Source organism: Alexandromys fortis, unplaced genomic scaffold (assembly GCF_014885135.2).
Source record: "Alexandromys fortis isolate MF-2015 unplaced genomic scaffold, M_Fortis_MF-2015_v1.1 scaffold_86, whole genome shotgun sequence".
Lineage (NCBI taxonomy): Eukaryota > Metazoa > Chordata > Mammalia > Rodentia > Cricetidae > Alexandromys > Alexandromys fortis.
In genome coordinates this window covers 4,818,855-4,844,298 of record NW_026067965.1, presented here as the reverse complement: position 1 = coordinate 4,844,298, position 25,444 = coordinate 4,818,855, and the positions used below count along the sequence as shown (strand labels likewise).

The 25,444-nt window shown below is 49.5% G+C and overlaps 2 protein-coding genes across 2 annotated transcripts; one reads left to right on the top strand and one right to left on the bottom strand.

The window, feature by feature from the left end:
- The first annotated feature begins 31 nt into the window (after positions 1–31).
- Isg20 (interferon stimulated exonuclease gene 20) lies at positions 32–17,003 on the top strand. Its single transcript, XM_050154081.1, has 4 exons — positions 32–580; positions 853–1,105; positions 11,675–11,875; positions 16,638–17,003. Exons 2-4 carry the CDS (start codon positions 878–880, stop codon positions 16,758–16,760), a joined length of 552 nt encoding a protein of 183 aa, XP_050010038.1. The 5' UTR covers positions 32–580; positions 853–877; the 3' UTR covers positions 16,761–17,003.
- Positions 17,004–20,983: 3,980 nt separating this feature from the next.
- On the bottom strand, positions 20,984–21,430 carry LOC126508608 (60S ribosomal protein L29-like). Its single transcript, XM_050153921.1, has one exon. It carries the CDS (start codon positions 21,428–21,430, stop codon positions 20,984–20,986), a length of 447 nt encoding a protein of 148 aa, XP_050009878.1.
- Positions 21,431–25,444: the final 4,014 nt, after the last annotated feature.

The following is a 25,444-nucleotide window of genomic DNA, read 5'->3' as shown; positions in this document are numbered from 1 at the left end:
CCCCCCCCCCCCCCCCACACACACACGCCACACCCACAGCCTCCATTACCTTCACTGGGGCAGATTCCAGAGACCTGCCCCCTCCTATCCAACCACTCTCCTGCCCTGCCCAGTTCATAACCCACTGTTTCAGAACCGGCTTGCTCTGCCCTCAGAAGACCTCACAGGTTATCCCTCTGACAGCAGATCCCAGAAGTTGTAGGACATTCCTCGGGCTCCCATCCCGGGGATGTTTATTCTCTGGGTGGAGGGTGAAAAAGAAAGATGTTGCAATCCACTCCATCCACGTCAGACACAGACACGTCATCTGAAAGGGAGGAGGGCAGGGCTAGAGGAGGGACACCCTGAGGCAACCAGCCCTTGATTTCGCCTGCTGGCTGGCCCCCCACCTGCTAGCCTGAGGGGATGAAGCAGCCCAGCCTACCAGGCCTGCCCCCTTCCCCGACTTCCCTTGATAACAAAGCAGAAACTGAAACTAAAAGAGGCTCAAGTTAGAGATGAGTCACTTCCCAAAGTAACTGCAGTAACCGAGTGGTGACAACAAAAAGGCCGAAGAGAACTCGGGCACGGGAGCAGACAGGTGAGAACAGGAACCCCACAGCAGCCCAGTCTGGGAAGCAGAGGGAGGGGGCTGCTTGTTGGTGGGACAGCCAGACAGGACCAGCAGGGCCTGGCACCTCAGCACCGAGAAGCTGAAGGGTGATAAGAGGCCAGCGTCCCCTGTTGCCAGGTGCCATTGGGGACAAAGAATAGGGCTGAGGGTGTAGTCTGGCAGGGTGGTGGCCCAGGATGCCTGGAGGCTTGTGGGTACTTGAATGACACCCTGGTCGCCCACCCCCACCCATCCTCCAGGACTTTCTGAGGGTCGCCAAGGAACATGGCAGGCAGCCCAGAGGTGGTGGCCATAGACTGCGAGATGGTGGGCGTAGGGCCCCAAATGGTGAGTGGCCTTGCCCGCTGCAGCATCGTGAACCTCTATGGCGCAGTTCTGTACGACAAATACATCCGGCCAGAGGGCGTGATCACCGATTATAGAACCAGAGTCAGCGGGATCACACCTCAGCACATGATGAGGGCTACGCCTTTTGCTGAAGCCAAGCTAGAGGTAAGTGAAGGACCAGGAGTCAAGCCAACAGGAGTTGCAGGGACCCTGTCCTTCCTCCTCGGCACCTTCCCTAGGGTCTGTGGTCTGTGACTCTACCATGAGAAATTCTTCACATTTCTGAGAAATGAACCCTGGGCCTAGGTATCACAGCCCCCAATGAGATAGTTCCGCCGCCAACAGAGAACCTTAGGCTCCCATCTGGGGCTGCTTCCAGAGCATCTATTTGGTCTGATTTTTGGGTCTGGTGCTGGGGAAGTTGAATTCCTGCTGTTGTCCCTCTCTCTTGGACCACACAGCCCTGGTGAGCCTGGGAAATGAGGCTCCGAGGCCGAACAGGCTTGAGTTCTGAGGCCAGAGATTCCTGGACTGGAGATCTTGTTCCCTAACCAAGTGCTCTGGGCTGTAGCAGGCTCCCTCTTGAGCTTGAAGACCAAGGTTTTTTTTACCCTTTAGTCTGTGGCCACGTCTCCCAGATACTTTGTTTCTTTGTATGACTGAAGGGAAATAAAAACTCAAGTGGAAATTTCCCCAGGGTTCATCACCTCTGGGTAGGTTCAACAGGAGCTTGGGGAAGTTCAAGACCACAGGAACTGTGGTTGGTCTCTACAGAGACATGCCCAGTATGTACCAGAGCACTGAAGGCTAGACATAAAAAATCCCAACAGTGATGTTGGGCGTTGGTGGCGGTGCACATGAGTTTGAGCCCAGCCTGGTCTACAAGAGCTAGTTCCAGGACAGGCTCCAAAGCCACAGGGAAACCCAGTCTCAAAAAAAAAAAAAAAAAAAAAAAAAAAAAATCTCAACAGTGCTATTACTTACTAGGTAGTGGAGTAGTCTCTCTCTCTCTCTCTCCCTCCCTCCCTCCCCCTCCCTCCCTACATCTCTGTTTCTCTTCCTCCTTTCTTTCCTTCTCCCCCCTCCTTTCTCCTCCCACTCCTCTTCTTGCTCTTCCCTTTCCCCTCCTTCCCTTCCTCACTTCCTCCCTCCCCCCCTTCTTAGCCCTCCCCATGCTCATTCACCCTTCATTTCTACCCCAACCAAGTGGTACTCAGGAATTAATTGTCTCACAAGGAAGCAGACACTCTTGAGTCATGGCTCCCTGCTGCTCCGATGCACACTTATCTGTATCTACCAAGGACATACTGCTTAGACTTTGGAAGGTGCCCCGGGAATGTCTGTGGGATAAGAGCAGATCTGAGTTTTCAGCGACGAAGTTGCCTCTATTCCACCATCCACCCTTCTGAGTTTTCAGCGACGAAGTTGCCTCTATTCCACCATCCACCCTTTCTGGAGTTGCAGCTAACACACACAGGCAGCCTGGGGAAGGGGCCAAGAGCAAGCATTCCCAGCTCTGCCACCTGCCTGCTCTGTGTCCTCGGCTTGATGGCCGCCCTCTCTGAGCTCACTCATCAAGGTTCTGTGATATGAAGATGGATATCATACACTATGAATGTATCCAGTGCCATGCTCCAGATCCTATCCTAGGCAAAGTCACACCACGTTCTTCATTCTGCGGCAGCGGCAAGAATGAGGTAGCCAGTTCCATGGCTCCCACTTTTCCAGATGAGGAGACCAAGGGGCAAGGTCGGTGGTACACGGGGAGGTTGAGCGGAGCTCATTCTGACTCGGGGCTGGAGCTGTAACGTTCTGTTCCAACATTCCGCATGAGTGTCCAGTATAAGGGACAGTGGCCAGCATGGCACACTCCATCCATCGCAGCCCAGGCTACTTGAGCCCTTGACTGACCTTAATGTTCTTCAGCCTCCTAGAACAGGAGCCTAGTACTGCATCTCATATCCCCTCACCCTGCTCCACCACTTCCAATGAAGTAGCCCTGCCAGAACCTGGTCCCCGCCCCATCCAAGGCCTTTACGAGGCTGCCTGCATACTAGGTGCCCAAACACCAAGCTGTCCTTGACTTTCAGGAACATAGATCCCTGAAGAAGCCGTGCCACGACGTGTATGACTTTGGGACTGACCAGGCTAGAGTAATGAGGAATGAAGACACGCATACAGAAAACGTGGGGTGGGGTGAACCCTTGGTTCTGATAGATATGCACCGTAATCAGGGGCTCAGACTCCTTCAAGGCCCGGCTAAGGCACTACATCCAGCAAAGGAAATTAACTAAGAAGATCTGAGGGAAAAAAAAGATTAACTCACACAATTTTCCTTAGCATGTCTCTTTATTCTTTTTCTGCTGCAAATGCTTCTAGTTTATACACTCTTAACAACCAGCAATTTCCCAGCCCGGGGCTGTCCAGGACTAGAATCCTTTTTTTTTATTATTATTTTTGATATTTATTGAGCTCTACATTTTTCTCTGCTCCCCTCCCTGCCTCCCCCCTCCCCCTTCAACCCTCTCCCAAGATACCCGTGCTCCCAATTTACTCAGGAGATCTTGTCTTTTTCTACTTCTCATGTAGATTATGTAAGTCTCTCTTAGGGTCCTCATTGTTGTCTAGGTTCTCTGGGATTGTGATTTGTGGGCTGGTTTTCTTTGCTTTATTTTTAAAAATCACTTATGAGTGAGTACATGTGATAACTGTCTTTCTGGGTCTGGATTACCTCACTCAAACTAATGTTTTCTAGTTCCATCCATTTGCCTGCAAAATTCAAGATGTCATTATTTTTTTCTGCTGTGAAGTACTCCATTGTGTAAATGTACCACACATTTTCCTTATCCATTCTTCTGTTGAGGGGCATTTAGGTTGTTTTCAGGTTCTGGCTGTGATAAACAATGCTGCTATGAACATAGTTGAGCACATGTCCTTGTGGCACGATTGAGCATCCTTTGGATATGTACCTAAAAGTCGTATTGCTGGGTCTTGAGGAAGGTTGTTTCCTAATTTTCTGAGAAATTGCCACACTGACATCCAAAGGAGCTGTACTAGCTTGCATTTCCACCAGTAATGTAGAAGTGTTCCCTTTTCCCCACAACCTCTCTATAAGTTGTCATCAGTGTTTTTGATCTTGACCATTCTCTCTCTCTCTCTTTTGTTTTGAGACAAGGTTTCTCTGTAGATTTGATGTCTGTCCTGGAACTAGCCCTTAAAGCCCAGGCTGGCCTCAAACTCACAGAGATCCACCTGCCTCTGCCTCCCAAGTGCTGGGATTAAAGGCATGGGGCGATCTTGGCCATTCTTTCAGGTGTAAGATGGAATCTCAGAGTTGTTTTGATTTGCATTTTTCTGATGACTAAGGATGTTGAACATTTCCTTTAGTGTCTTTCAGCCATTTTAGATTCCTCTGTTGAGAGGTCTCTGTTTAGGTCTGTACTCCATTTTTTTTTATTGGATTATGTGATCTTATGATGACCAATTTCTTGAGTTCTTTGTATATTTTGGAGATCAGACCTCTGTCTGATGTGGGGTTAGTGAAGATCTTTTCCCATTCTGTAGGCTGTCGTTTTGTCTTTTTGACCATGTCCTTTGCCTTATCGAAGCTTTTCAGTTTCAGGTGGTCCCATTTATTAATTGTTTCTCTCACTGTCTGTGCTGCTGGGGTTATATTTAGGAAGTGGTCTCCTGTGCCAATGTGTTCAAGTGTACTTCCCACTTTCTCTTCTATAAGGTTCAGTGTGGATGGCTTTATATTGAGGTCTTTGATCATTTTGGACTTGTGTTTTGTGCATGGTGATAGATGTGGGTCTATTTTCATTCTTCTATATGTTGATATCCAGTTATGCCAGCACCACTTGTTAAATATGCTTTATCTTTTCCACTTGATATTTTTTGCTTTTTTGTCAAAAATCAGGTATTTGAAGGTGTGTGGATTAATATCCAAGTCTTCGATTTGGTTCCATTGGTCCTCCTGTGTGTTCTTATGCCAATACCAGGCTGTTTTCAGTACTGTAGCTCTGTGGTAGAGTTTGAAGTCAGGGATTGTGATGCTTCCAGAAGTTCTTTTATTGTATAGGATTGTTTTGGCTATCCTGGGGTTTTTGCTTTTCCATATGAAGTTGCATACTGCAGTTTCTACACTCCTATCAACCAGCAATTTCCCAGCCAGGGGTGGGTGGTGTCCAGGACTGGAATTCTTTAGGGCCATAAAAGACAGATAGGACATAAATGACGCGCGCACACACACACGGAGCCATGACTGTCAGCTCAAAGATGGGAGTGGCTTAGTGAACATGTGTCCCTCCCCTCCCCTTAAGGTTAATTAAGGAGGAGATTAAATCATCAGGGAATTCTAGAAGGGAAGACTAGTGTGCTACGCTATATTTTTAGATGGTTAGAATAAAGAGCTAAGAAGTTTATATTCAGTAAAATCACAAGGAAGGCAAAGATTGTCTTTTTATTCAGTGCTCTGCTTTTGTCCCCCCATCATGCATAGAGAGTACCGAGTAACCAGGCAACCTACATAAACAAATGGGAAGCTATGGCCCTTGATCCATTAGCACATTTGCCAGATGTTGCAAGTTCTCAGGGCCTTTTAGATCTGAAGTTGACACCTTTGCTCTAAGTGGTTGAAGCATAAAGGAGACCCAAACCTCTAAATGATCAGATCTGGGGCTTGATACTTATTAGTCTTTCTGATCCTTGGCTGTGTGGGTCTATGGGGCCAGTGAGAAGAATGTCTTTCTTGCTGTCTCTGAGAGTAGAACACAAGCAGTACGTTTCCTGAGCTAAGATCATCCGTACACTGAGGTGAAGGTGAGTATAATGCAAGGTTAGTCTTAGGTCACCGCTTTCCTTATCTATAAGTGAGGTAAAACCAGGGCATGCTGATTTTTTTCTATATATCTGAGCAGCTATGAATCAACAGCTTTGGGCATATAATAATTCTATGTTTGGATATCTGGAAATGTCTTAAACAAAATGCCTTTGTCTGGATTCTAAACACTGCCCAAAATGCCTGTCAATAAAGATAATTGCAGGAAGCCAGATAGGAGAGAGGAAAAGAGGCCTGGTAGTGGAAATTGTTTTCACACATAGCTAGGGAATGTAATCAGTACACCCCAAATGCATAGGGAAAATTGTACCCAGTAAATGATCAAATAGTGCTGGATTGTGGGGGATAAATCCCAAATTTGTAACAGATGGGAGGAAGCTACAGCAAGAAATTTACAGAGAGAAAACAGCCATTTTATTCCCAAGGCAGTAAGTTACCATCAGCTCAGAAACCAAGGAGGCAGGTTAGCTAATCTTGGTTGGGTGTCTCTGTAGGGGACTGGTCTCAAGCCGCAGTCATCCGGGGAGAGGAAGCTGTGGCCAATTATTTCTCTACATACTGCTTTTTAGCTAAAGGTTAACCATTCATCCAGAACTGTCGGACCAGGGGAGGCTCTGCAATTCTCCTGAGCCAGACCTGGGTAAAGCCTCTCTGTCTCCATGAGTCTGCAGCACTTTTATCCTTGGCATGGCCATGATCATGTCATGAATGTTGTAAGAGAGGGTGCAAGGGAACCACCAAACTGAACCACACCGTGGGTGAAAACCGAAATTGTGTTCAGACTGCGACGCTATCTCTGGGGTGCAGGAGGGAAAAAAAAACTTGGCAGGGTGGCTTTGGGATGTAGGTAGGTACATGCTGGTAGAGACTGGGGAGCTTGGAAGATTGCATTGGCACAGGTGTATGTCAATAGAGAGGCAAGGGAAGATAAGGGAAGTGGCTCCTTCTGGCAGACAGAAACCCTTTTCACAGGTTCCTGAAGAATGCTTGTGTAGGAACTCCGACCTATCACCTGGAATCCTTTTGCTTCTCCTCCAGCTGGAGTCTTTACTGTCATCCTGAACCTAGTCAGAGGGCCTGCTCTTGTGTGTGTGTGTGTGTGGGGGGGGTGTTTGGACCTGACAAATGCTTACTCACACAGAGTGTGCTGGTTCCCTACACAGCTGGTTCTCACTCACTAACCACGGTATTTTGTTACTTGTTTTTGTGGTGCTGGGATTGAACCGGACCCTTACACCAACTGAGTCACATCCCCAGCTGTCTTTATACTTTTTGAGATACAGTCTCACTAAGCTTCTCAGGCTGATCTTGAACTCACTAACCCGGCAGGTTTTGAACTTTTGGTCCTTCTACTCAGCTTCCTGAGTAGCTGAGGATACAGACATGCACTTCCAAATGCATTCTTCATAATTGTGTGTGTGTGTTTGTGTGTGTGTGTGTGTGTAGCCTGTATGCACTTGTTTGTGTATACACGTGTGGGTACAGGTGTACATGTGTGTAGAGGCCAAGGTCCATCAGTGTATGGTGTCTGTCTTGATTTCTTCCCGCCTTATTTTTGCGACCCTGACACACATTGCTTTGGAAAGGACGACTGACCAGCCAATGAATTTCAGGGATCTCCTTGTCTCCACCTGGTCCCCAGCATGAGGCATATAGGCATGTGCCTACACACCCAGTTTTTAAGTGGGTGCTGGGGATCCAAACCTGGGTCCTTAATGCTTGTGTATCTGGCCCTTTACTGACAGAACTGTTTCCCCAGCCTCATCTATGTTTTACTCCTAAAGGCAGAAAATACGCATGGGCCCCAAAATGTACTGGGGACCCCCAGAAGAAAGAAGCTGCTAGCCTTTTCTCAGATCCACAGGCAATGGAACTTTCCAGAGGCATCTAGGACTTGCCAGAGCTGAGTTCTGGGCAAGTTTTCTGTTCAAAGCTCTTCAACCCCAGGTTAAAGAGAGAAGTGAGTAGGCTCAAGTCATGGCATGCAGTAAGGCAGCCTGTGATAGCCAGGAGTGCTGTGGGCTAGCCTGAGCCCCCTGGCTCTGCCCAGGAATGTTAGAACACTGACACCAGCTCCGTTTTCTTTGTGGAAGACAGAGCCTCATATAGCCCAGACTGTCCTCGGACTCACTATGTAGGCCAATTGGACTTCTGCTCCTCCTGGGCTTACAGATGTGTGTCTTAGTTTGTAGTGTGACACTATTGCTTTCACAGGGTAAAGCAATTGTTCTATATCTTTCTACATACCTTGATCGGCCAATCATCTGGAACACTGGTTCTGAATGAGATGAGAATTCGCAAACACACTCACACCCATCCCCCACCAGAGACATTTCCGGCTGTCACTGTGGCGGGAGCAGGGCTGCCACTAGCAGCACGTAAACAAAGGCTGGACGTGCTGTTCAGTAGCCTCCTCCCCTGTCCTAATTCCACAGGAAAGACACAATGGGTGGGCCTCGGCCTATAGAGCTCCAGTGTAGAAACACGGGTTTATAGAGACTCTGACAAATCACAAACAAGGAGCCCAAGAAGGGCAATGATGCGCTGAAGACACAGGCAGGTGAACTACATATCAACCATCAGGCTCAGGGCTCCTTCCTGGCAGCTTCGTGTCGCTCTACTTCCGGGAATAGAGGTTACTTATAGCTCATATCTTGTTTTTGTCGGCTCTCCAAAGGCAGAAGGAGGTAGTCTGTGGTCAGGGAGGGGTATAAGCTGAGACTCTGACACCTGGCAGGTCCCTGCGGAGCTTAGCCAGGTCCCAGAGGCGACTAGGCTGCTCTTCTTTTAATCCAGGATAGCAGTGTGAGCCAGGGGTGGAGTAACCGTGAGCTTGGCAAGAGACAAGAGGAAGCAGGGAGACCCTTGATCCTCTGGGAAGACAAGAGTTCTCTCCAGTCCCCTACTTACAGCCACCTCTGCTGGTCGCCAGCAGTGAATGGCCAGATATAGGAAGCAGTGGAGGGTTGAGGGTGTGGAAGAGACAAAGTAATGGACTCCTAGAAGCTGTCAGGGTCCAGGCAGGTTTCCCAAACTGATCAGCAAAGTGGAACCAGGGGAAGGGTTGCCAAGGGCCGGCTCCAGGCCCTTTGATCCTGTGCCTCTGCAGCTGGTCTTGGTGCTCTGAATAAGATTCATCTGGGAAATGATAGGACCTAGGATCAAGGAGCCCATGAACAGGGGGCACCAGCACCTGATCTTCTGACTCAAGACCTGGGCCTCCTTTTGCATCTGGGTGCCAGTTAGCCAGATAATGGGACAAGCCTCCACCTCAAGCTTCTTGGCTAAGTGTCAATCAACACAAGCCCAGAGAGGCCCTTTGATGTCCCCGGGAGAAGCAGGCAGTAGAGCAGCGTTAGGCAGGCAGGAAGCTTTTTCTATGATGCAGGTTAAGGTGCTTGCTGGTTGTGGACAGAGAAAGCTGAAGGCAGGAAGAGCTGTCTTGAAGCCATAGCCAAGGCCAGACACCCTGTTTTGTTTCCAGATGCCTCTTTCTAGCCAAGTTAAAGAATGTTGCTGTGCTGTGTGCCAGGGTATGGGAGAGAGGCCAAGGGGAGGCTTAGAAGTCCATGTAAGACATGAGCTGAATGCTCCGAGGGTTGCCCATTCCCTCACTGGGCTGCTAGATCAACCTTGCTCATCCAGCAGTGTGACAAGCAGATGCTCTGAAGCCAGGCTCTGTCACTCCCTCTCTGTGTGGGGATCCCAGCATTCCGATGTTTAGCACATCATCCCCAAAAATGGCCCAAACACTGGTAGGTAGCATTTGTCGTGCCTGTGTATCTGTGGTCGAGCAGGGCTAGGTAGTAGGGGCAGTGTGGCAGGGCCAGCAGGCAGAAGTTATGTGTAAAGTTGCTTGCTGCTGTATTAGATTTTCTCAGCTGTCTCTATATATGACCTTTCTCCAGGGTTTCCCTAGCCAGAGGAAGTTCATTCCTCCTCCTTGGTTTGCTTAGGGTCCCATGTAGCTCAGACTGACTTTGATCTCACTGTGAACTGATCCTCCCAACTCCAGCCCCCAAATTCTTAGATTGCAGGTCTGTGCCACCATGCCAGCTTTATATGGGATAGGACCTAGGTTCTCCCATGAAAAGTTTTTACACCCTGATAAATCTCTCCACTGACACAATAATCCAAATCAGACCAAATCAAACCGAATTAGAAAAAGCCCAGGTTTAATGGATGCCAACACTCCCCAGTGACCTTCCAGGCCCTCAGAGAGGAAACAGGAAAGGAAGATCAGAAAATCATGTGTTTATTCTCTGGGGGTCAGTTTAAATACACTGTGGGTGTGGTCTTGAGCCTCTCTGGGGAGGGGTCACCGTTTGAGGGGCTTTGTAGGCGGTGGAGTCTGGACTGAGGCAACTCCCAGAGGAGGGGGCTTGGGATGGAACTTTTCACCCAAATATTCCAGACTTTTTTAGGATATATGGATGCCAGGGGTTGGGGTGATGCTTCCAACCAAACACCCCATGCCAGGCAACTACTCTACCGGCTGACCAACACCCCAGCTTGTAGCGCGAATTCTAATTGTTCTTAATAATAAAAACACAGAGTCAGATATCAGGGCAAATGTTGAAAGATCAGAGAAGTAAAGGAACCACTCACTAGAGAGACTTTTTAACCTCTACGAAATCCTCAGACCAAAGTGGGCAAGCTCTTGTCTCCATGAATCCTCAGACTGAATGGCTTGAACTCTTACTTCCTCTCACCTTATATTCCACTCTCTGCCCAATCATATCCCTTCCTGTCTCCACCTTTCTAGTGCTGGGATTAAAGACGTGTGACTCCCAAGTACTGGGATTAAAGGTGTGAGCCATCACTGCCTGGCCTCTATGGCTAACTAGTGGCTCACCCCACACTCTGATCCTCAGGCAAGCTTTATTTGTTATAGCACAAACAAAATATCACCGTACCAGCCCTAATTATTGTTTTTAAAGAGCACTATGAAGGAATTAACAAACATTTAAAATGGTCAGAGACACTTTAGGAAAATGATTTCATTCTCTGGGTTTTCTGTTACCATTGTTCTCTTCTGTAGAATTCTGTTAAGCCTGGGCCTCCCTCCTAACTGGGCTAGCTTTTGTTGAACCGAGCCAGCAACTTAAAGCTTTAAGACAGTATGAATTTGTTATCTTAATGTTCTTCTTTTCAGAAGTCCAACCTGGGCCTTTTTGGGACCAGAGTTAAGGAGTTTGCAAGGCTGGTTTCTCATCCCTTGCCAGGTTCTGGAGGCAGCTTGAACACCTTGGCCTTGGTCCTTCCTCCTGTTCAAAACTACCAACAGTCCACAAATTATCCTCAAAAGAAAATAAAATCCCTGACCTTCAGAACTAAGGGTCCTTGATAATGGGGGTCTATTCTGGAATTCTCATTCTTTGGCCAGTGTTAGGGATTGGATCTAATAACTTTCCCACTGAGCCACAATCCCCACCAAAAGCTTCCCTATTTTAAGATCAATACCTGGCCAATAGTTTAAGTTCCACGGGCACTTACACACACACACACACACACACACACACAGCCGCCAGGTATGTGTTCACAGATTCCCCTTAGAGGGGTGGACACCTCTGAGAGGTCATTTCTTGCCCTCTTGTAACAGCAGGGTTGCTCAGCAGGTTAAAGGACATAGTCTATATTCTGTGTGTCCATGCAAGCCCTTCCCATGAGCCTCGGAAGCAGCCCAGGGTAGGGGTCCTCACAGAGTTAGACTGCTTTGAGAAGGGCTCTGCACCTTGTGTCCCTCCAGTGAGGGAAGGCGATTTGGCCCAGGGTCCCATGGCAGCTCCAAGAGTGGCCACTGCCCACCTAGCTCCATGACTCCGGGGAGGGGTGGCACCCTGCCTGGAGCACCCAGGGTGGACATGCGTGGGGACACGTGTCTTCCTGAACAGATCCTGCAGCTTCTCAAAGGCAAGCTGGTGGTGGGCCACGACCTGAAGCATGACTTCAATGCACTGAAGGAGGACATGAACAACTACACCGTCTACGACACCTCCACAGACATGGTGCTGAGTCATGAGGCCAAGGTGGGCCATTACAGACGGGTGTCCCTGCGGGTGCTGAGCGAGCGGCTGCTAAACAAGCGCATCCAGGTGAGGACCCCTCCCCCTCCACCCCCCCTGCCTCCATTACCCTCCCATCTCTCTCTTTTCCCTCCTCCCCCTCAAATGAAGAGTAGCCCACTCTTGCTCTTCCGGCTTTCTCTCCTCCTCCAAACAAGGAGTCCTCTTCCTACTTTCTCCTTAGTCTTCTCTTTCCTAAAAGTGAGGCTCCTCCTCCTTTTCTTTCCCACTCCCTCACCCCTCCAGGTAAGGAGTCTCTCTGCAGCCTGCTGGGCCTGGGCCTATCTTCCAGGACTCTCCACCACTACCTCAGGAGCTCTAGTGCAGACATGCAACCCCAAGATTCTTCCCTCCACCCCTGAGAGGCTGTATGTTTGTGTGTGAGGTGTCTTTGGCTTCAGGAGACCGGAGTCAAGGAAGGGAATACAGAAAACCTCTTTGTGAGGTGATCCCAGGAGCACTGGCAGGGAAGGAGAGGGGAAAGCCCCTGGTAAAGGGTTCTTGACTTAAATCATGTGAACCATGGGTCTTATACCACTGCAACCCCAGGGGAATGGTCGAAAGCCTGCACCTCCAATGTGCCATAGTGGGACCTGAGAGCTGGGGTCCCTATGTGCCGGGGACCAGCCTCAGCAGAAAAGTGGGGCTCGAATCTGGGATGTCTGGAAGGCGAAATGAGTATACAAACACAGGATTCTGATGCAGGGGACAGGCTATCTGCTGTGAGGCAACAATAACTTCCTCCTCCTCCTCCTCCTCCTCCTCTTCCTCCTCCTCCTCCTCCTCCTCCTCCTCCTCCTCCTCCTCCTCCTCCTTCTTCTTTTACCCTGGGTTTCAAACCTCAGTCTTTTATTGTAAGGTTTACACAAGGAAAATGATTCTTTTTTTTTTTTCTTGCCACAGGTTAATCATTACCTGGGCAAAGCAGTTCACAGGAAGTATAAAGATTCTTTGAAATCAGAACATCATCATTCATTATGACACTTCCCCAGTTCCCAAGCCACATGCAAGCCACTATATTCTCACTTCTTGGCTGAGTTAATCATAAAACAACTTCTGAGGCTTCCACCTCCCTGGCTAACTACTTGCAGTTACAGAAGCATAGTTCAGTGGGTTTTACTCCATTGTCGTACCTTTCCCATTGTTGTTCCTCACGATTCCAATTTTGATTTATAAGGCCATAGGCAGTCAGCCCTAAAGCCCTAGGTTCCTCAGAAACTTTATTCATCATAGCCAAGTTCTTTTCCATTTCAGTATAATTTTTTTTTAAATATTTATTTATTATGTATACAATATTCTGTCTGTGTGTATGTCTGCAAGCCAGAAGATGGCACCAGACCCCATTACAGATGGTTATGAGCCACCATGTGGTTGCTGAGAATTGAACTCAGAACCTTTGGAAGAGCAGGCAATGCTCTTAACCGCTGAGCCATCTCTCCAGCCCCTTCAGTATAATTCTTTTGCCAAGTTTTATAATCAGGTGAAGAACAATTTCTGTATTTTCCCCAATTCTTTCATCAGTTAGGGTTTTTTCCCATGACCTGCTTTACAGCTCAATGCCTGCCCGCTCTATCAGATCAGGAAGACTCATATTATCATATAGCACATCGATATTTTCAGAAGCCACTGGTGTGGAAGGAGAAAAAGAACACGAAGAACAAGCACACTAGTAGAATTGGTTTAACCAGAATCATCTGTAACATTGCCAAGTGCATATGCAGACACCATAGAAGCGGTCCTTGGGGCGTAGGAGTTTCCTCCCTGGCCCTCAAGTAATGTGCTCATTTAGCTGCCGCTGGGCTGCCTGGAGGGAATTGCTTCCTGCATCTCAGGAACCTGCATGTGGAGGGGGCCAGCCCAGGCACCTATGCACCAGTTCCTGTCATATGTTCCATGTTGCTCCAAGGTGCTGCCTCCTCAGTATGTGGGGGTGGGACTCACCCTTCTCCAAGTGAGAAGAGCTGTAGGTAGGGGGCCCACCTTAAGAGCCAAACACTACATAGGGAACACAGGGACCCTCCTGGTCAACAATTTTGTTTCGTTTTTTTGAGACAAGGCTTCTCTGTGTAGCCCTGGCTGTCCTGGAACTCTGAGATCAGACTGACCTCAGACCCAGAAGTCTGCCTGCCTCTGCCTTGAGAGTGCTGGGAATAAAGGCGTGTGCCACCAGTGCTCAGTTGGGAGGCTTTGTTTGTTGGTTGTTTTTGTTTTTTTAATGTTTCAGCATTGGGGAGCAGACCCAGGGACTTGACCACAACAAGCTGAACAAGCATCAGCCTTTGTTTTCTTTTTTCTTTTTCTTCTTCTTTTTTTTTTTTTTATTTTTTATTTTTCAAGACAGGGTTTCTCCGTAGCTTTTGGTTCCTGTCCTGGCACTAGCTCTTGTAGACCAGGCTGGCCTCGAACTCACAGAGATCCGCCTGCCTCTGCCTCCCGAGTGCTGGGATTAAAGGCGTGCGCCACCACCACCTGGCTAGCCTTTGTTTTCTTAAAGCAGGGTCTGGCAGTGCAGCCTATATTCCCAACTCTGACTCCGCCTTGTAAATGCTGGCATTGTAGGTATATGAGCAGTTTCAATAGCGCTTCACAGAGTGCCTACTCTGTGTTAGATGCTAAAAGTGAAGGTGCCATGCCCCTGCCTGGGAGAAGCTCTCGGCTGAATGGGAGGCAGCGCAGGAGCAGGCATTGTTGGGGAGAGATAGTTCAGTGGGTAGAACGCTTTCCTAGCACACACCACAGAGACCAAGCATGGTGCACACCTGCTAGCCCAGGAAGGCCAGAAGTCCAAGGTCTTCCTCAGCTTCATAGTAAGTTGGAGGCTAACCTGGAATACAGGAGCCAGAAGGGCAGTGTCCTAGGGATGGGAAGAATGGTGGTCTGCCCCCTAGGAGAGCAAATCCCAGTATGGTTTTCAGGGCCAGAGTCACAGCCTTCAGAAGAGAGAGAGGAGTCAGTGGGAGAGAGGGAGGAGCCAGTCAGAGAGAGGGAGGAGCCAGCCAGAGAGAAGGAGGAGTCAGTTGGAGAGGGTCCATGAGCCAGCGCCTGTAGGGTGTGAATGACTTGTCTTGAGTGGCTGATGGTATGGACCCCCACCCCACACCTCTGCTAATTGTTTTGGAGGCAGGAGTGGGCCTGAATCTGGCTGGCCTCAGTCAGTCCCCTGACCCACGAGAATGGTCTGGCTTTTCTTATACCCTGGCGTGCAGTGATCTTCTATGTCTGCACCAGGAGCCGGTGTCTTCACAGCTGCTCTTCTGCTACCCTCTGTGGCTCTCAGCTCAGGCCTTGTCCTGGGGATCTTGAGCCTGCTCTGCAGAACTGTTAGGCTCCATTCCTCAACCTTGGTTATTCCAGGGACTCTGTTTACCCTCCTCACTGGCCCCTACCTGCACTGATGTCCTTAGAACCCGGCTTCTGGCTCCTGACTGAGGACTTTGCTGATTACCTCAACAGGAGCCATAGTTGTCACAGTCAGAGGTGCTGATCCCTCCCCTTATGGGCATGAACCCCACAGGGAAGGAAAGTTCCTGGTGTACTTAGCCCTTGGGCCTGCTGGGAACTGATAATACTTTGATTCCTTATAAGGCAGGTGTGTCCAGGTCATTTTACCTAAGAGGAAAGAGGCAAGAAAAAAAAATGCCCAAGGCCATGAGGTCCTGGGAGGGAGCTATAACTGGGACTAAGGCCACTGGCTACCACCGCCACAATAGTGAAGCAGTGTCCTCAGTTTCCTCACCTGTCAGCGAGGGTGGTGGTGGCACCTAGGACAGTAGCACTTGGGATGTAGGCGTCACCAGGGACACCTGCTTATTAATAACATAGAACAGAGCCGGGCGGTGGTGGCGCACGCCTTTAATCCCAGCACTCGGGAGGCAGAGGCAGGTGGATCTCTGTGAGGCCAGCCTGGTCTACAAGAGCTAGTGCCAGGACAGGCTCCAAAGCTACAGAGAAACCCTGTCTCGAAAAACTAAAAGTAAATAAATAAAATTAAAAAAAATTAAATTAAATTAAAAAAATAACATAGAACAGGATGTGGCAGCCTGTCTGAGCTGGGTCTCCCCGCAGACGTCTGTAGCACCCAGTGTGAAGAGTAAAGGAGCCCTTGGAAAGGCAGGCTGCCCTAGCAGAAGGACATAGGGGAAACAGCCAAGCCCCCTCATCGGGTTGCAGATAAGACTTGAGGCCAGGAGGTGAGCAGGGAGTTGGCATGGCTCTTGGATGTAAGCCCCCACTATCTAATGTTTGTTGTGTTGAGCCTCAGTTGCCCATCCAGTAAAATTGGGGATAGCCAGATCTAGCTCCTGGGGTTTGGGACGGTTCCATGGGCCAAGGGATTAGCACCGAGGTGACCGATGGCAGTCATTTCTTCTTAAACAGAAAGTCTAGAACCCGGTTCTTCCCCATACTCTGGCCCCCTCTTCAAAGAGCTTCTGGTGTCCTTCTCTGTCTCTCAAGTACTCTCAGCCTCTCAGGGGACTGGGCCAGGCACCGATGTCCACCCAGCCTACCCTCTATGTAGGAGATGGATGGATGGAATTTGCTGGTCTTCACTTGGTCACGCCCTTTCTCTCTCTGAGCGCCTTTGCTCCGCCCCACCCCGCTCACCCTTCACTGGAGTTCCCTGCCTCTCCTTGTAAGCTGCCCTATTCAGCTCCAGCCACCGCTGATTCCTGCTCAAATCCAAGTCAGAGACCTCACGGACACTCTGCCTACTGACCCACTCCAGGACTGGGGAGGCCAGGGTGTCTCCAGACGCAGCTCCCTTACCTCTAGCTTTCCCTTGTGTCTACAGAACCACTGGCTGGGTCACAGCTCTGTGGAAGACGCCAGGGCCACGATGGAGCTCTACAAAATCTCTCAGCGACTCAGAGCCAGAGGCCAGCCAGGACTGTCCCACCTGGGGGCATCACACTGAAGGTCATCCTCTTCCAGGGACCAGAAGCTTCCACTCCTTAAGGACAGTAGTTTTCCACAGATGAGACCCATTTCTAATAGCAAAAGCAAAGACAAGAACACTCCTCCTTGACAGGGTTTCTCTTGCTTTTGGGGAAAAAACAAACAAACAAAAAAAACAAAAAAAAAAAAAAACAAAAAACAGAACAAACAAATACAAAAAAAAACCTTTAGTAATAAATCACACTGTATTTTATCTAATCAACCATTGGAACTTGTCTTTTGTCTTCCTTGGTGACAGAATGAAGATTTATGCCCAGGAAGTTAGCAAGTGCCTCTCCCTCCACCCCTTTCTCCTCCACTCCCCCCACCTTTTTCACTCTTCCCCTTTCCCTCCCCTTACTTCTCCCAGATCTATTTATTACTTTGCACATTGCAAAGAGAACACTGGGCAGGCAGTAATAGGAAAACTTGCTTTTTAATTCTTCTTGAGCCCAGGCCCACCTTGAGCTCGTGACTGTCCCGGCTCAGCCTACTGAGCGCGAGCATTATAGGAGTGTAGTACCGCAGCCAGTTTAGATACTACATTGAGACCTTTGCTGATGCTTTCTTTCATACTCTTTAGGAGACTGAAGCTAGGCTCTCCTCTATGTTAGGCAAGTACTCTACCATTGAGCCACATCCCCAGCCCTCCTCCTCCCTCTCTCAACCTTTTGCCATTAATTACTCTTATTTTTGAATTCTAAACCTTATTATAAAAAAGTTGCAAGAAAAAAAAACACGCACCAAAATTCAATTCCAAGACTGTACAACTCAACGACCATCTGTAGACAATTGGGACGAAAGCAGTGGAGTGTCAATTTGATTTTATGCTTTCACAATGTATTTTTAGGCACTGTCCGTCACCAAAACAACAAAAAACATCCATGACAGAGTGAGAACTAGAAGGAACAGTTCACTTTATATCATCCTTTTCCTGACGTGTTGATGCTGGTACTTCCGCATTCTATCACATAGCCCCTTCTCTTCTCTCTCTCTCCCCTTTCCTTTCCCCTCCCTTTCTCCTCACTGCTCCCTCCCTCCCCACTCCCCTCACCCCACCATGTGTATGAATGCAGGCCACTGTGGCCCACGTGTGGGGGTCAGAGACCAACCCTTGGGAGTTAGTTCTCTCCTCCTACCACGTGGGTCCCACGGATCAAGCTCAGGTCATGAAGCTTAGTGACCAGTGCCTTTACCTCCTCCTCCCTGTCTCCCTTCCTCCCTATTTTTAGTACTGAGGAGTAAACCCAGGGTCTTGCACATGCTAGGTACTTTTATCACTGAGCTACACGCCCCTCCTTTTTTTTTTTTTTTTTAACTTTGGAAAGGGTCCTCACTAAGTTGCCCTTAAACTTGCAATCCCAATGCCTCGCCCTGGCTACTTAGTATGATTATAGGCCTATGCCCCTGGCCTTTCTCGGGAACTTCAATCCTGTGCATCCAAGGAAACCACTTTGGAATCTGAGTAACATACGTTTTAAGGCCTTTCTCTTCTTGTTGAATTTACATCAAGGGGCACTGTTTCCTAGGCTTCCTGTTCGGGTGTCAACCCACCCCATCTTGAGACTGGCGCTTTGAAGCAGAGGCCTTGAAAATGTCTTGGAGCCGCCACTGCCCTCCCTTCTTTTTTTTTTTTCTCTCGAGACAGGGTTTCTCTGTAGCTTTGGAGCCTGACCTGGAACTAGCTTTTGTAGATCAGGCTGGCCTCGAACTCACAAAGATCCTCCTGCCTCTGCCTCCCAAGTGCTGGGATTAAAGGCGTACGCCACCACCACTGGCTTCTCCCTTCTTTGTAAAATGAGAAAGCCTAGAGTCCAAGGGAACTAGGCCAGGAGGCTAGCTTTGCCCTTTAGGAGCTGTGTAGCCACCAGCAAGCTCCTTTCTTAAGCCACAGCGTCTCTGCCAGTGACATGGAAGTCCTAACGTGACATCAGGTATTTATGTGCAGAGCACTCCCTGACCAGCAGGGAAGGACGACCACGAGTCGAGGATTCTTCTGCAAATCACGCTTTATTGGAGCCTCTTGGCTGAAGGGAGAGCACGGAGGCGAGGGGCAGAGCGCCAAGCACCGGCTGCTTTTATAGGGGGTAAGGAAACAAGTCGTGCCTGATTGGCTGATGCGCGCCTGCCGATGCTCCTGGCCACGGGATTGGCCCTAAGCACATCATCACCACTGCGCATGCGAGAGGCACAGTTCCACTGCATTGCCTAATATGGAATTGTTTACCAAGCGAGGCCGGGCCAAGCGCCATCTTGTAATGGCGGCCGCTCGAATCGGCTCCCAGCATTTATGAGGTGTTGTCTGCAGACTGTGAGCACCGCTCCTGTCTTCTCTAACAGGCCAAGGGTCAGTAACTGTCATCATCATTTCTTGGGCTGCTGCCAGAATCTGCATCCCAACTCCCATCTCTAGCCCTTGTGATTTCCAGCGCAAGAATTCAGACATGAGCCACAGAGCAGCGTAGAAAACAGGATTTTATTGCAAAGTAGGTGCCAGTAACAGGGAGAGCAGACGATGGCCAAAGAGACCAGCGTCTGGACCTACGCACCGGGCAGGCTTTATAGTATGTCTATTATCCCCAGCATTCCTTTTAGGCCTTTGTTCTGCTCCATGATGGGAGATCTCTTTGGACTGGGTCTCTCTGACTTGCAGGAGGAGGCTCAATGCTGTGTCGCGTGTGGCGGGATGATGCGTTTTTTGTTCTTTACTAGGCTTCCCTTTTCCCGTGAACTCCAAGACTCCATAGAGCCCATTTCAAGTAGTTACCTCAGGCTGTCCAGGGAGTCACGTTAGCCTAGGAGGTCACTTTTCTTCCCTCAGCAAGAAATGATTCCGGTCCCAACCTTGTGACCCTCACTACCCAGCAGTCCCTGTCCTTTGTGTTCTAGACTTTCGACTAGGAGGGAGGGTCCAGCTCCTAAGTTCTCCAAGTCTGCTGATGTCTACCTACCTGAGTGGGGCTTTAAACCCAGATCAGCAGACTGGGAAGCTGTCAGTACCTGATCCGTACTGAGTGTGAGCACACTGTACTCAAGTCCTGGGGTTCCTCAGGAAGCACCTCCTGGCTTCTAATGGCAGAAGATCAGCCTCGCACACGGAAGCTGAAAAACCAAAGACGCCTCAGTCGGACTACAAATGCTGGGTCCTGTTCTAGTGGATCTGCCGCGGGACACTGGCACGGATGAGAACGGCCATCTGCATCTGATTCTAACAGGCAGGGACCTTGTCACACACTCAACTTGCCTCCCAGGCAACGGGAGCCTCCCTGAGAGGCGTGACCGGCTTTGAGAAATGCTGTTTGAGAGACAGGTGAGTGCTATATGCAGCCAGAGTTGACAGGTGGCCTCGGCAAGGGAGGACTTGGTCACCCACCCAGCTTTTTCTCCCGGGACAGCTGATACAGAGGGAGGTCCGAGGCCCTGCACATTGGCTAGCCCTGCTTCACAGACGAGAGGTTCACGGTAAGAGGGCTGAGGATGTGGCTAATTTGTTAGGGTGAGCACCTGGCAATCACAAAGCCCCGTGATTCGTTTCCCCAGCACCTTGTAAACCAGGCGTGGTGATGTACACCTGGGATAGCAAGGGGAGGCTGAGGCAGGAAGAATAGAAGTTCAAGGTCGTCACTGGCTATACAGCCAATTTGAGACTAGTTTAGCTCACTTGAGATCCTGTCTCAAGCAACACAGCACACAACATGATACAGCAGGTAAGGTTGGGATCTGAGGGATTCTGGTCTGGTTCTACCTCCCGACAAAACTGAGGTGCTTTACAGTGGTAATGCCTGCCATCTATGCTACTGAACTCCAGGCACTTGGGGACTCCCCCTCAGGAGGGGAAAGTGTAGCTCTCATTCCCTGTGTGCTCCCCCAGGCCTCACACCCCTCCCCTCCCTCCACCTTGCTGGTCTGTTGTTTTCTATGAATCTGGGAAATCCGTGGTTGCATTTGCCCTAGCGGGCTGCCACTAACCACTAGGTGGCGGTCGTGGACTATCAGCAAGGCACACAGCTGAGCTGCTTTTAAAAATTTGGGCACTGATCAGGTACCGCTGGATAGTCGTTAGTCTCTTTTTTTTTTTTTTTTAAACCGAACTTGCCTCAAGTTTATTTGTAAAAACAGCATAAGGTCCTGAACATCTGCAAATACCGTATAGATATTCACACCAGTCCATCTGTCTTCACGTTGGCAGACTGAGACCTTTTTTTATGGGGCTTTCACAGGGGCCTGGGCACCTTTGGGAGCCTGAGCTGCAGCTGAGGCCTCTGCCTTGGCTTGAACCTTGGGCTTTGTTTTTTGGAGCCTACGACCTCTGGCCATGTAGCTTCTAATCCGCTTCCCAAGCCTGGAGTGAGCAATGAAAGCAAGAGAGGTGAGTTTGCGGCTGGGGCCCTTTGGCACCTTGGGCTTCACCACCTGGGGCTTCACCAGGGTCTTGATGGCCTCCGCACTTGCGCTCATGGCCTTTGCATTATTTGCCTGCATCTTCTTCAGGCCTTTCTTGTTGTGCTTCTTGGCAAAGCGCATGTTCCTCAGGAACTTGGGGTCGACCCCCTTGAGAGATTCATATCTTTGTGACCTGGGTTTCTTGATGCCATTTCTGTGCCATTTCCGGGACTGGTTGTGTGTGGTGTGGTTCTTGGACTTGGCCATAGCTGGACGGTAATCGGCGGCTCCCGAAGCGCCTGCGACCGGAAGAGAAAGCTAGTCACTAGTCTTAATCTCAGAAGGGGGCCGAGATATGACCCAGGTCCAAGGAGGCTGGCTCCAGGCTCTCTAAATCACAACCCACCTTTCTTTCTGTGGCTTCCAGTTCTTTTGAAAGGCAGGACAAACCTAGATTCTTTTTTGTTGTTGTTGTTTTGTTTTATTTTGATTTGGTTTTTCGAGAAAGGGTTTCTCTGTAGCTTTGGAGTCTGTCCTGGAACTAGCTCTGTAGACCAGGCTGGCCTTGAACTCACAGAGATCCACCTACCACTGCCTCCCAAATGCTGGGATTAAAAGCGTGTGCCACCACTGCTCCACTCAAACCTAGATTCTTAAAGGAACTCTAACTGGACTTCCTGCTTCAGGCTGGCCTGCTTGGATGCCTGGGAGGGAGCCTAGCTGTTTCCCAGGGATACAAAGCCTACGGGAAGAGCCTGCATCTTACAAGACACTTGCTCCTTGCTCCCAGCTGTCCTAGAGGGGACCCTGGGGATAAGACCCAGGAAAGAGAAGGATTCAAGGTTAGCATCTACTGAGGGCCCAGAATGTACCACATGTTTCTTAATGGTTTTACTTGAACCCCTGGCCAGCCCAACATCTTATTCTCTACCACAAACCCACCCTCCCCACTTTCTCAGACCTCACACATAGTAGGGTCTTTGATCAATGGTTGTGGGGGCGGTGATTGGGCTTTTTGGAGCCAGGAAAGATAAGTGTCTGGGGCTGGTAGAGGGCTATTTGGCATTGAAGATGAGTCACCCCCTTGCCACCTAGCCCTGAAACATAGAGGAAAGTTTGGGGAGGTACTGGAAATAACAGTTTAGCAATGACCCAGCCTGGCTGAGCACACACCTGAGTCAGCTCTGACTCAGCCCCAGACTGTAGGTCGCCTGCCCCTGGTGAACTCCTGGTTCTTTGCTCCTCCAGCACCGCAGCTGAGTGAGAAAAGCACCCCCCCCACACACACACCCCATCCATATGAGAGACCGTCAGCATCCTCCTGGACCCCCACCCTGGAAAGCTCAATGACCCGGGCATCAGAACCCAGCACCCCGGCGCCTTCCCATCCTTTTGGAGGGTGCCAGCCAACTCAGCCTGGTCCAGCTTCCAGGAATGGGAACCAGCGCTGCCCAGCTTCCTGCCCAGTGCTCTGCGGGCTGTGCCAGCTTCATGGCCAAGAGACTTACTCACTCTCGGAACAATTTCTCCTCTATATGGAAAGAACATATGCTTTGCCGGCTGTGGGATGAGAAAGCTGAAGGAAAAGGCAGGGTGCTGGCCCAGCCCCAGCCCCAACTCTTTCCTTTCAAGCCACATGTGTTTCGTGGCAGAACCTGGAGGCCTCTGCTCCAGGGAGGCCCCGGGGACAAAGTCTAAACCCATGATTGTAGGCGGGAGGTTCCAGCCCTTCTCCTGTCCCATTTTCTATATTTGAGACTCAGTTTCCACTCTGGGGCCTAGACCATCTCTGCTTGGTTGAGCCCCTCCCGTGTCTGGGGTGGAGGGGGAGTCCTGGATGAGGGGCAGATTTAAAAGAAGCATTCTTTCTGTGGAGTTAGCATCGTTCCTGCAGGGGATACGGAAGGGCTGGAATCGCGCAGTACAGACTAGCGTGCGTCTGAAATCCTGTAAGTCTGGCATGGGGTGCCGCTGAGAAAAGGGGCGGAACCTGCCAGGCAGTGTGTAGTCTGGGTTTGGCTGGTTTGTTTCTTGGCTGGGCGACTCTGAGCAGACTCTGTCCCCTCTCTGGTTCTTGAGCTGTAGCTGGAGAATGACAGTAACATCCCCCGAGGGCTAGTGTGGGGGTCAGAGGCGGCGTGGCACACGCTGAACTCCAGCGACCCGCTCAAAGGGAGGCTCTGCTCAAACGGGCAGGGGGGCTTGATATGAGTGGGAGACCCGCCGCTGCAGGAAGGAGCGGCATCAGTGAGGAGTCAGCTGGTCCTCCGACACAGTTATGTCCTGGGGCACCTACTCCTTAGTCTCTAGTTAGAATACATATGTACCTTTATTCCTGGGCTTTTATCTTAGAGAAACAGAAGTGCACGTTCATGACAAAAGCCTGAACACAAGTGTTTCTAGCAACCGCCTTAGAATACTCCCCAAGAGGAAACAGCCTGGCGTCCACGGGTGAATGAGTGTTTAGATAAACTATACCATGCCCATAGCATGTAATTTTGCTCTGAATGGGAAGGAGCAAGTCATTGACACATTCCACAACATGGGTTAGTCCCTGGAGAATTATGCCAAGTGAAGAACGGGTCTCAATAGGTAGAGACTGTATAGTTGCATTTATCGAAATGTTGTGGAATCGTGCAATGATACAACTCTCAAAATAAGATTGGTTTTGCAGTCGTCAGGGCCTAAGTCTGGGGGACAGTGTAGCATCCTGAGAAGGGAGCCCTCTCATAACCACAGAATTCTCCACGCTGTACCCAATAATCTCTGTATTCTGTCTGTATCTCTTGACCCTGTTGTGAGACGGAAGGATTTCTCTGAAGAAGCTGGCCAAGCTAATGGCCATGACCTGCAACATTGCTGACTAGGATCCTTGTAGTTTGGAATCTAAGTTTTTCCCAAAGGCTCCTCACTGAAGGCTTGGTCCCCAGCCTGTGATGCTACTGGGAGGTGGTGGAGACCTTAGGAGATGGGATCTAATGGAGGAAGCCGGTTCACTATCTAAGTCACACCCCTGGAGGAGACATTGGAGACCTCGGCCTCTTCTTTTGGTCTCTATCTGCTTTTCCGGCAACGTGAGGTGAGCAGCGCTGGTCCACCACATATCCCCAGCATGATGCTCGGCCTTCATCATGAACTCTGAGTGACAGGGCCAGTCATGGACTGAGACCTCTGATGTTGTTAGCCCAGATAAGGCTTCCTCTTCAGATTCTCCACAGCAGTGGGAAAGCAGCTAAAACAGAAGCACAGGGCCCAGCTGTGCTTCTGTCTCTGGCTAGGTGAGGCCAAGAGTCAAGGCCATTGCAATGGGAAGGAAGCTCTCAAGCAAACCGAATGTACCATTCTTTAATGTGAGGAGCCAGCAGAGGATGAGAAGCCATAGCCAGACAAACAGAGGAGGAGATAAGATGTGGGAACAAAACTCAAAGAGAAAAGGGTAGAAAAATGAAACTATAACTAATATACTCAGAAAAGCAAGAGGGTTTTGCACCCCCTAGTAACACCATTTTAAAGAAATATTGCATGAACTTTAAATTATGTACCAAAAATGAGAGAGTGACAAGACAGACAGACAGACAAACACACACACACAGAGAAAGAAAAAGAGAGAGAGAGAGACACACACACACACACACAGAGAGAGAGAGAGAGAGAGAGAGAGAGAGAGAGAGAGAGAGAGAGAGAAGAGAAGAGAAAGGGATTCAGCAAGGAATTCAATATCTGAGAGAAAATGGAGACCACACAAAAACACAACTCTTGCCTCAAAAGGGACAAGAGAGAGTTTATTCACAGATGCAGGTTATCCCGAATTCCATGATCTCATGCAGCATTGGTTTCTTGAAGTTTCTGCAGCAACAATACCAAGAAAGTCATAAATCAAGAAACTTTTCAGACCTTAGGTAGGCGGGTTGCCGGAAGGTACGGGGATTCCAGGTACAGGCATTATGTTCTTATCCCTTTGAATGGTGGGAGCTGTTTGGACATGCCAAAGGATTTACCTAGTGGTCACAAAGATGTTGGGTCACACGCAGAGGCGGGAATAAATGCCTACTAAGGGAGCTAAGGGCGGCCCGAGTTAAGTTACAGTTAGGCTCTGGAGCTTCAGCATCAACACCCCAAGCTCTCTGCAGTGGTTACAGCTGGTCACGTATTCTCTCTTGAGGAAGCTTCCGTGTAACATGAGGTTCTTTCCAGGAACTCCTCATTCACAGTAGAGAGGAAGAAAAATTCCCAGAACTGGGGACACTTCATCTACGAGTATACCTAGGGCTTGAGAATCGC